The sequence below is a fragment of the Galleria mellonella genome, unplaced genomic scaffold (genome assembly GCF_026898425.1).
Source record: "Galleria mellonella isolate WM207_F2 unplaced genomic scaffold, CSIRO_AGI_GalMel_v1 utg64, whole genome shotgun sequence".
NCBI lineage: Eukaryota > Metazoa > Arthropoda > Insecta > Lepidoptera > Pyralidae > Galleria > Galleria mellonella.
The window spans coordinates 109,724-121,068 of NW_026442133.1; the positions used below are offsets into that span (position 1 = coordinate 109,724).

Below are 11,345 nucleotides of genomic sequence, written 5' to 3' on the forward strand. Positions count from 1 at the left end.
AATACACCAATCATAAATCAAAATAATTTGAGCGGTGGACTGGTCCCCTTATTAGATGCATATGTGTTCTTCGAAATTTGGGTTGAAAATGTTGTTTTTTTTTTATGGATAATAATGGAATGGCAACCCCGTCGGCGCTAACGGTATACGCTACTACTGGTACTGGTGGAGTACCAGTGAAGAACAATAGGTGAGAATGAAAAGTCAGATCAATTAGCCCATCGGGATGAACACACCTAGAATTCATTACGATAATTTCCAGAGGCAACCAAGTTGTGATTGACTTGATAGGGTATATTGCTAGTAATGGACTGGTAGTCTGCATTACTAACAATCTCTTCTCCCCCATGTTGAGTGTTACGTATCTTTATTCTAACTGTAACAGTCGATAAATGCTCCAAATGGGACTACAATTGTTGTGAACATCTTTTTTTTATCTATGTGCTAGTATCAGTGAATGATTAGGATCTGGGGCCCCACCGCTACTCAAGTACGAAGAAATTAAGTGCCATACCAAGACTGATCAATTTAAACATACGGGTAATGATACTGAGCTCGTTGTATATGTAGGTACTGGAGAGGTCGTTGATTCCAAATATAAATACAGTGAGTTGTGTTAAGTTAGGTCAGCGATTAGTTAGTAGTATAGCTAACCTTGCATTGTATTTTATCAACATATACATAGTTGTAAGCAACAAAATGTAATAGCATTTTAATTTCAAAGTAAGAACAGAATTATTTATGACTAGACTGCTAGGAAGTAAGATTTCCCACTAAGCCGGTTCATACACGCTTTCTCTCTAATAGTAATAAACGTATCTCTTGTTTCCTCTAATTCTCGTTCCTTGTTTATGAATAGGTATAATGTACTTAAGTGAATATATATAATACCTTTTTGATCTTTAAATATATTTGTCAAATTGACACCTATAATACCCACTGACGATAATAACAATTTTTCCCAAAAATCAATGAAGAAATAAAAAATAATGTTTATTCTATTCATATAATTTGAGAGTGCACTGGATTAATTTAATTAAATCATACATATTACTTAGAGCATGTTCAGGGTGGAACTGAAACGGATTTTTATCTTTTTAGATAGCTTCAAAATTTTGGATGTTTGTCAATAATTTTTTTGCGAATAATATGTAAGGAACCCTTAGCATTATTTGCATAAAGCGTTTTAACTAAACTACGCTAGGTCGGCATACCATGTACTCGAAATATGTTAATTAAACGACAAAACTTTTTGCAATTTTCATCCGACTTCAAAAGAGGAGGTTCCCAATCCGTATTTTTTTATTTGTTACTTCATAACTATGTACTTTATATATACTATACTTCCTGATTGGCCCCATAGGAATTTTATCAAAATTGGTTCAGTTTAGTTTTTAATAAAAAAATAAATAAATGTTTTTGCACAATTGAAGTTTATATTATTATGTAGAACAAAATCTTAAACTGTAATACATTTTATGTTAACTGCCAGCACACGCGAATTCGATTTACAGAGCTTGTGAAGGGATTTTTTTATCAACAAGTGAAACGGCGAATATACAGTTAGCTCGTGCGATAAGACGGCGACGAAATCCCAAGCAAAAAATTAGGTCACAGACCTAAGGTGGTGATGAACCATTGCTCGATGAAATAAATGAGCAAACGGTATTTCTTTGTGATTATTCATCTAACTACCGTAGTATCTACCTATTAATTTATTCTGTGGTAGCTCAGGAGTATATTTTTTTATTAATCTAACAAATCTTATCATACTAGCTGTGGGCGAAAGGACTGTATGCTGGTATGGAAACACGGTGTTTTAGAAAGATAATATAATTATATAAAAAATATACATAGCAAACCAACGGAGTAAAAAAGCGAAGGCAAAAACCAAACCGAAACTGACACAGACTTCAAATTATAAAAAGAACATCTTTTTAATAAAATTTAAAAAGAAACTAAAAAGGTGCGTCGTGCACATCGTCTAGGACTAAAAAAAAAAAGATTAATTATTTACAAAATTATTAGTCGAAAACTAAACAAAAGTAATTATTTAGTTCTAACTATCGGCACTAACTTTTTAAAGGACGCCTTAACGTTCCTGATACCGTTTGAACATCAGCCACACGAACAAAATTGTCTCTTCCAAGAAACAGAGCAACCACGTGACCTCGCGGCCATGTACCTCGGGGTAAATCTCCATCAGCTATAAGAACAACATCTTCGATAGAAATACTTGGTGCTGTAGAGCTGGAACTTGAACGACGGGACAGTAAACCGGGGAGATATTCTCTTACCCAAAACATGTCACTTAGTCATACAGCAATTCTCCAGTTATTGCGTGAATTAGATCTCTATTGCAGTGTCGCTGGTAAGGAGCTGCCAGCTGTGAGCAATTGATCGCACAGCATTGCGTAATCCAAGAATCCAGTATTTTTGTCGAAGCTCGTTAACAATGGTTTCCGTATTTCCATGAGGAGTTCGAACATGATAATAATGAATTAAAGGAGAATACTTGGATGTTTCCATCTAAAAAAAATAGAAAACTTATCTTCTTCATTGACATCTAAAACCGCTGTAATACGACCAGAGATGTATAAGTTTGTCAGGACCAATTTGTGGTGACAGCTTGCGGAGACGACTCTGAGGTTAAGTGGCCGATTATTAGCAATGTATGCAATCTCTTCTTGAAAATCGTCTTCTTGGCTACGACGTAGTATATGTGACTCAGCAAGATTTAAATCTTCCGCCGTTAGAATATTTGAAATATTAGACTGTCTACGCGAAGTTAGTGCCGTTACATTAATAGAATTATCTAAAAAAGAACAAATACAATAATTTAATTTAAATAATTTAGAAATATCAACTTCTCGTTTTCGTAAACTACGCAATCGCAATATAAAAATGAATTTATGCGCAGTTGCTGTTGAACGTACTAATCTAATCCATGAACATATAAAGATGAATGAATCTAATCCATTAACGTAATAGATCAGCTGAGAGTGACAACTGCGAACTGGATGAAGTGATCTGATTGACTTGATGCAAATGAGGTTAAGTTAATTATGAGCTTCGATGATTATTAGAATGAATAAAGCGCCAGTAAGCTACTACTAAATAAGCTACTTTACTGACATCATAAAAAATCATGGAGTTCGCACTCTAAAAGAACGCGACTTCTGACGTGTATTGGTGTTAATAAAACTAGTGGATCATATACCCGTATAATATAAGCAAGCGCCTGTCGTTTGGTGAGTTTAGTAGGCATTACAAAATCTTTTGAAGACCGGTATTAACAGCGATTAAATCAGTGCCTGGGTACCATAATAAACCAAGTGTGCGTACGGGTGTACTAACATCACCTTTATCTACTTGAAGTGTATCTAATGACTAACTATGACACAAACTCTTAGGTATTAGTGATAGCGCCCTTGGTTCATTAGATATCCAGTTACGCATCTCAAATCCTGCTTTCTGATGTATATCAACAATATCTGCTACCAAACGAGCAGCTCTTTCCACAGACTCTACACTACTTATGCAAACGTCCATGTGTCCGTGATCAAATGTCCATGATCATGAACGATTACATGGGCCTTTTCAGGAAACTGCTGTTGAATATCATCAGCATTCTTATTTTAATGAACAAAGCTGTAGACGGGCTTGATGCAGCGCCAAAAATCATTAATTTAATTAATTAATCCCCCTGTGTTGTAAAAAAAAAAAAAAATCATTAAAGAAATACGAAATAATTTCAAAGGTTCATTAGGACTATCGCGCCTTGGAAAACGCTGTGCATCTCGGTCTGCGTTACGAATTTTAACCTGAGGAAACATTTCTTTAATGTCACCATTAATCGCGACACTCTCCTCACGAAAACGCATTAATATATTAAGCAGAGATTGCACGAGCAGCTCTTTCCACAGACTCTACACTACTTATGCAATCGTCCATGTAATGGTCATGAACGATTACATGGACCTTTTCCGGAAACTGCTGTTGAATATCATCAGCATTCTTATTTTAATAAACAAAGCTGTGTGGACGGGCTTGATGCAGCGCCAAAATTCATTAAAGACATACGAAATAATTTCAAAGGTTCATTAGGACTATCGCGCTTTGGAAAACGCTGTGCATCTCGGTCTGCGTTACGAATTTTAACCTGAGGAAACATTTCTTTAATGTCACCATTAATCGCGACACTCTCCTCACGAAAACGCATTAATATATTAAGCAGAGATTGCAAAAGATCTGGTCCGGTTAAAAGTAAATCGTATAAACTAACTCCTTGTGATTTAGCGGCTGCATCATTAATTATTAGCTTTCCACAAAAAGGCCAACCTCGAATCAACCCTCACGCTTTTCATGTCTCATAATATCTATACAGTCGAGACGATATTGCATTTTAAATATATTTTCTATAGACGCATCACTACCTGCGTTGCAATCACACACATTATTTACGAAATGAACAACATTCGTTTTACTTGACACAAAACCGAAAAGAACCCAACCCAAAGCTGTTAAAATAGCAACTGGTTGAGACCTAGTTCCCTGTCTAGTCGCAATAGGTACAGATAGATGCCAATTATCAATACCAATTATAATGGTAGGTTTTGCATCATAACATAACTCGTCAGCTATATCTGATAAGTACGAAAAAGTATTAATCTCATTTTTATTAACATAACGATCTGCTAAACCTAAATTACTAATAGATCTAGCTTGTTTGACATCAAAAGTTTTTATTGATTTCCGCCCTTTAATCTGAAAATCAACGTATTGAACTTCCGATTCCTTTGATAAACCACCCACACACTGTATGTCTATTCGTCCCATCTGACCCGTTACTCCTATCTGAGAAGATATTTCAGCATCAATAAAGGTAGCCGTAGATCCGTCATCAAGTAATGCGAAAGTATCAACAGAACCAGATGGACCCGATACTGTGACGGCGACGACCTTTAGTAATGGTTTACGAGAAACAGTGGTACTACCTGAAGACGTCTGAGTCACCAATTCTGAACGCGGCTGGTCCGCATTATTGTCTACAGCATGCGAACTTGACTCTCCGGACTCCTGTGTGCATTTATCCACATCTTCATTGCAGCTACGACCAATACTAGCATGATCACTAGATCGGCTGCCCCGACAGCTGGCTGCTTCAATTTCTGCAATTTCTGCATTATATTTCTTTCTCGCCACCTCCAACTCAACACGGCGACGTGCTTCGGCTGCCTCCAACTCGATCTTGGCGAGCCGTTGTGCGTGTAGCGCTTCCGCTGCAAGCTTCTTAGCACGAACCGTAGCTGATGAGCGGCTGCAGGTCGATGTGCTGCGAGCACTGACTGCGATCGGTGGTACGGTGGACACCGACGCCGAGGCGGCGGCATCAGGGTGCGTTTCCTCTGCCGACGGTGGTAGGGGCAACGCTTTTGCCGTACGAGTATTTGCCGAACTTAGTTTACGACCCGACCGTGTTTCCATTTTTTTTTGAAAATTTCGAATATTGATTCACTGAATAAAATAAATTATGGGAGAAGGACCAAAAATGTGGGCGAAAGGACTGTATACTGGTATGGAAACACGGTGTTTTAGAAAGATAATATAATTATATAAAAAATATACATAGCAAACCAACGGAGTAAAAAAGCGAAGGCAAAAACCAAACCGAAACTGACACAGACTTCAAATTATAAAAAGAACATCTTTTTAATAAAATTTAAAAAGAAACTAAAAAGGTGCGTCGTGCACACTAGCATTTATTTATTTACAGTAAACTTTAATGAGACGTGATACAAAAGGCGGCCTTATCGCTAAGCATAAGCAATCTTTGGGTAGAGGACATCGAGAAAAAGACAAAGGGTAGATGGCGCATCATTATTATATAGATACTAAACTAATATATACATAAACATACATATACATAAAAGGACACATACCACAAGAGAGAATGACGGAGGAAGATGAAGAAAGATCGCAGGAAAATAATACTTAAGGGGGAGATAGTAGGACTTAACAGAGGTTTCGAAGATAGTGAGAGTTTGAGCGCACCGAATAGAGGCAGGTAGTGAGTTCTACAAGCGAACTCTCTAAATAATAAAGGATGTAAAGTAAAATTACGATAAGAGCGGGAAATTTGAGGTGGAGGTTGTTGACACTGCGCAAAATATGGTCATTAGTCCCACTGAATTTTAAATGAATCAGCATTATAAATGTGAAAGTATCAAGTAATCAATTTAGTCACGTTTAAGTGGCTGAACGGATTTTAATGAAGTTTAAGATACAGATAGAATAATTCCCACGTACTCATAGCACACATTTTACCATGTTTCTTATATACAAAACCCTAGATTAATGCCATAATTGTACCTAAAATACTCGAAAATAAAGACGCCTATCGTTCTACAAAACAGTCATATGTTTAACCTGTAAAACTAAAAAGAATGACATAGATTATTATTAAATTAAAAAAAAAAACATTAATCTATGGTACTACTACATATATTTAGTAGATTTTTTAGGTTGAATAGGTAATTAATTTAATATTTTCACTGTGTCTAAAACTTCTTTTATTCTACTATAAATATAGGCCTTATTACGAACCTGTCTTAGAACAATAATAATATTAATTATTTAATCTGCAACAAGAAAATAGTATATTTACAAGTGCAAGTTTTTTACCTTTTTAAAAATAGATCTATAAGTGTTAGGAACGGTCAATTAGGTTGCATAATCACGTGAACCTATCCACGTCCTATTATTAGAAAAGCACAAAGTAGTATTTTTGTTACTTTTCACAATAGTCGTAAGTCACTTGACCGATTTACGATTTTATGACATAGTAATAGTCGTTTTCATATTAATATTGTGGATGAAAAAGAAACTTATAGGTAAGTATACTGTTCCACAAATTATTATGACAGTATTTGACAAATTTTTACTTCTCGAGGTATTTTCAAATATTTATTTACATTTGTTTTCTTCGAAGATATGCTTTTGTGTTTTATATTATTCTCAATTTCGTGTATAATATAGTATATATCATATATGTGTAAGTATATTTGTTATTTATATATATTTATTCGTTTATATATGTAATTTTAATATGTACGTATATCAATAATTAGTAGTACCGCATTCGAGTATTCTGACATTTCCCTATGGTTGACTGGGAGAGAATGCTTTTAGCATTAAGTCCGCCATGTACACATATTTGTACTAATGAATAAATAAATAAATAAATAAAGTTATTGAATTTCCTTCCATATAATAAATATAAATAGATTTTTTAATTACAATATACCCCATTAGATCCACCTCCACTCGGTTTCCCCTGGAAATGATCGTAGTTAATTCTTGTTAATGGTGAGCCAACTGACCTGTCTTCATCTTCTCCTATCACTGGTGCTGCCAGCGTATACTGATAGCGCAGGCGGGTTTACCATTCTATTTTCAAACATTAAAAAAATTTTTTTTGTATGTATCTAACGCATCAACATACATCAAAATTGATATCAATTTTTGATGTATATGATTTATTTACGTTGGGTCCATGTTAATGTTGATATTTTTTTTTGTTGAGCAAAAACTGATCGTTGTGAATTGAAGAGACACGATAACATGTTTTTAATTTGAATAGGTAATTAGATATTTATTGTAATCGATCGAATGCGTTGTTTTTTTTTTTTACGGAATCAGTCTCTTTTAAAGTGTAAGTAGGCACTTAGACTAAGTTCTTAGAAAAAAAAAATTATTGTCCTATTTATTCCCTGACTGTTTATTACTATTGACGTCTGATAAATTTATTGTTTGATTGTTTCTCTACTATGTAGAGAGGTATTGTTATTGATCGAAACACAACACATAAATTGCAGAAGTGTATCGATTATGTCTGGCAGTTTTGTGTTGCTGTTTTATAGGAAGACTATAAAATACGTAGGATTATTACTATCTACTCATGCCTTTTGAATACCGATACAGTGCTTTTAAAGTCCGAACTCATAACTGTTTGAGTAGACGTTTCAGACCGGAGGCCTTTAATAGGCAAGTAGTGTGGGGCAACCGACGAATTCCACAAGAAATAACTACCATGGCTTCCAAGGAGCATCGTGTGGAGGTCGACCTGATAGTGTATATTTTTAACAATAGGGCTGTTAGACCCTATTAATAACAATCCCTTACCTTCTTGTGATCTCACGTTATATAGTGACGATTTACGTAGAATCGTTGGTTATTTAATAAACTGGAAACGAACAGCCCAAGACTGGTCCGAGTGATGCGCTTTCGGAGAGGCCTAAATTTAAAAGGGGATTCCAGTAGGCATGTTTGTTAGTTTGAAATATTATTGAAATAAATACGTACCCACCACTCCGTGGGCCCACATAAAAGTATTTTGATTTGCTATACTTAAAATTGTGTGCACATATATAATTAATCTGTATTCTGAATAAATTTCAGAAGCTACATTTGGAATTGATGAAATAGTAGTTTTTGGCGCATTCATTGCTGTTAAAGGATTCCTCTATAATTTCGAATTTAGATTGGATCAAGTCTTGACAGTGGCGTGTCTATGCACTCGTACCGACTTTGTTTCCGTCTGCAGACTACAAACGGTGTCATTTATTGTCTTTGAACTATAATAATATTAGCACTTAAAGGTCATTGTTTATTGACGCGCTAGTGGGAACGATTGTCCTACTTAATGTATTGCTGTTTTATAAATAGGTAACTATTGTTTTGGCTCCAACATTATTGAGAAGGAGAGACTAGTCACATTAATTTTTTTGTCGTCAAGTAGTTTATCCGCAAGCTGTTCCCATTCTCATAGACATGTAGAACTATTACTATTTTGAAGTAAAATTTGCGAATGTAGCAGTGAAATTTTTTGGTATACTTTTCAAGACTTTCCTAAAAAGGAGGTTATACTTATAGACTGGTCCCATAAAAATCTTATCAAAATTCAGTAGTTTAGTTTTTTTTTTTTCAAAATAACTTGTTTTGGCACAATGGAATTCAGCTTTTTTGTGGAACACATTCATATTTATACTATATTTTAATAAATAAGCTTAATCTTTATGATGATTATACATTGATGGAATTTGATATGTCATTTTGAATCCTTTTGATGCAGCTGAATGCTCATTTGCCAGTTTCATGGTTTAAAAAATAATAGAATATAATGATTTCAATAATACCAGCAATCAAGACTACCTGAATTTATTTTTTATTAATATTAGAATATTTATTTTTGTTATTGTAAGTTTGACTTCCTTGAATAAAGTCAGGCAGATCAGTCAATAAAAATATTTGGATAATTATTTAAATAATGACAATACAATAAATAGAACTGGCTGGAAGAAGATGCATGAATTAGTTGCACTGACGAGATGAAACTCTTAGATAGAAAGAAGAAGAATGACAATACACATTTTTATCTATCACACCTAATCTGATAGATTTTTGGCAAAAGTATATAAAAATGATGCAATTAATATTAATTAATATGAATCTTTATTATCAAAATACTATCCATTCACACAGGGGTAAACTGACAAGAAATGTTACACTTGTTCGCTTGACTGGAGTTGTATATAGAGCACTAACAATAAATTACTTAATGGAAATAACAATCTCACATTATTTATGCAGCAATCAATACGACAATCATTCTGAAACAAAAAAAAAAACATATGTAAATTGATATGCTAATCATATATACCACATAATATTACATATTAACATATAACAGTTATTAATACAGTACTCTCACTATTATCAGTAAGGACACATGTTGTATCTATAACACAATGTAATGAAATTAGCAATGCTCTGTACAGTATGGCATTTAAGTTTTTGTGTCTCTCTGGAGTTAAATTCCCTTCTAGTTTTGTCACTAATATGACTATTCTAAATAGGAATGCTTCAAACACAGTTGTACTAGTTGCATTACATTTCCATATATAGGATTGGACAGCCATGGATTTTTAAATGAAATCACATTAAATAATAAGTAAGTCACTCAATACATCAATATCTATATTATTTCGAATTAAAAATTATTATAATTTCATGTAAATCCATTCATTATTTAAATGATTAAATAAAAATAATTAAAACATCTTTATAATAATAACAGGATTAAGTACTAAAAAATAATTACTAATTTTCTAAGAATATTCAAGGAATGCAACAATGTGAGTAATAAATTTACTCTTTCTGAGTGATAATTATATTCATTAATTTGGCCTTCAGTATTACCTAAGTAATCAATCAATGAGTAAGGTAGTAATTTATTAGTGATTTAAAGTAGTTGTAAATGATTTCCTTTATAGGAGTTATTCAAAGCAATATTTTTTTTTTTTATGTTAAATGTATTTATTACATATGATTATTGAAACTACAAGATTTTAATATCACCATAATTTACAGTTCATTGCTAAATGTATTTTAGGAAGAGTTGAGCTTCAGCCATAGTTTTTTAATATAAGTGAAACTTACCCATAGAGATATAAAAAGAATGACAACAAATAAAATGCCAGTTTGATCCAGCCTTCTCGTTGGCAAACTGTTAACACATCAGCATTCATGATGCTTGTTGGATCATATAAACCAGGGCCTGACATCACTGGCCTTGTGTAGTATCTGAAATTTTGGAAATTTCCTTATTTATAATTCTACAACTCAATATATTTGATAAGTTCTTCAATTTTATCAGTATTACAAAAGTTTTCTAATTTTTTCTATTATAATAAAAATATTTTTTTAGTGTGAATATTGTATAAATATAAAGAACATTAATTGAATTTGAACTTTAGTAGTGTTAAAATGAGATGATTTTATACACACCCTAAACAAACATAACCTACAAAGTCTCACCTGTGTATGTGATACAGGATCAAAGGAATGTTTATCAACAATGAAAACCATTCTCCCGAGAGCAGGAATAGAACGTTTATAAACAGATGCAGTAAATACTCCGGTAGTACCAGCTGGAATTAAAATAACAATGAGTAAGTATGCAAGTGAAAAATAAAATAGATGTTTGGGTTAGAAACTTACTGGGTTAAGACTGTTGCACTGATCAATTGGATTTTTATAATCTGTTTTTAGTTCATCAAAAGCTATAACATGAAATATAGAGAAAAATATGAGAAAAGCATCGATTATTAACGCAATAATATAGGAAAAAGCAGGGAAGCTAAACGCCATTTTGACAAAAAATAGTTGACATTGACAGATAATGTGACAAAACTTGTTAATTTATACTACCTACTAATCGTGATAGTATTCTTGATTAGGTTTTGTTTTCATGAAAGTATAGATGGAGAAAAATATATTTTCAT

General features: G+C 33.4%; 2 protein-coding genes across 2 annotated transcripts; both read right to left on the bottom strand.

Moving 5' to 3' along the window:
* Positions 1 to 2,168: 2,168 nt before the first annotated feature.
* On the bottom strand, positions 2,169 to 5,487 carry LOC128201890 (uncharacterized). Its single transcript, XM_052900221.1, has 2 exons — positions 4,998 to 5,487; positions 2,169 to 2,815 (listed from the first exon to the last, which is right to left on the bottom strand). The coding sequence occupies exons 1-2, from the start codon at positions 5,485 to 5,487 to the stop codon at positions 2,502 to 2,504; spliced, it is 804 nt and encodes a 267-aa protein (XP_052756181.1). The 3' UTR covers positions 2,169 to 2,501.
* A 4,009-nt stretch (positions 5,488 to 9,496) lies between these two features.
* LOC113512607 (protein cornichon) lies at positions 9,497 to 11,239 on the bottom strand. Its single transcript, XM_026896512.3, has 4 exons — positions 11,062 to 11,239; positions 10,879 to 10,991; positions 10,501 to 10,644; positions 9,497 to 9,671 (listed from the first exon to the last, which is right to left on the bottom strand). Exons 1-4 carry the CDS (start codon positions 11,209 to 11,211, stop codon positions 9,644 to 9,646), a joined length of 435 nt encoding a protein of 144 aa, XP_026752313.1. The 5' UTR covers positions 11,212 to 11,239; the 3' UTR covers positions 9,497 to 9,643.
* Between the last annotated feature and the right edge of the window lie 106 nt (positions 11,240 to 11,345).

Bases quoted from the DNA above. Each gene is read 5' to 3' on its own strand.
- LOC113512607 (XM_026896512.3), bottom strand. From the start codon at position 11,211: ATGGCGTTTAGCTTCCCTGCTTTTTCCTATATTATTGCGTTAATAATC. The intron at 10,992-11,061 runs GTAAGTTTCTAA...TTTTAATTCCAG, and splicing joins AGTGCAACAGTCTTAACCCA to CTGGTACTACCGGAGTATTT. The intron at 9,672-10,500 runs GTAAGTTTCACT...TTTTTGTTTCAG, and splicing joins TTCTTTTTATATCTCTATGG to AATGATTGTCGTATTGATTG.
- LOC128201890 (XM_052900221.1), bottom strand. From the start codon at position 5,487: ATGGAAACACGGTCGGGTCGTAAACTAAGTTCGGCAAATACTCGTACG. The intron at 2,816-4,997 runs GTAGTACCACTG...GTTCTTTTTTAG, and splicing joins GGTGACTCAGACGTCTTCAG to ATAATTCTATTAATGTAACG.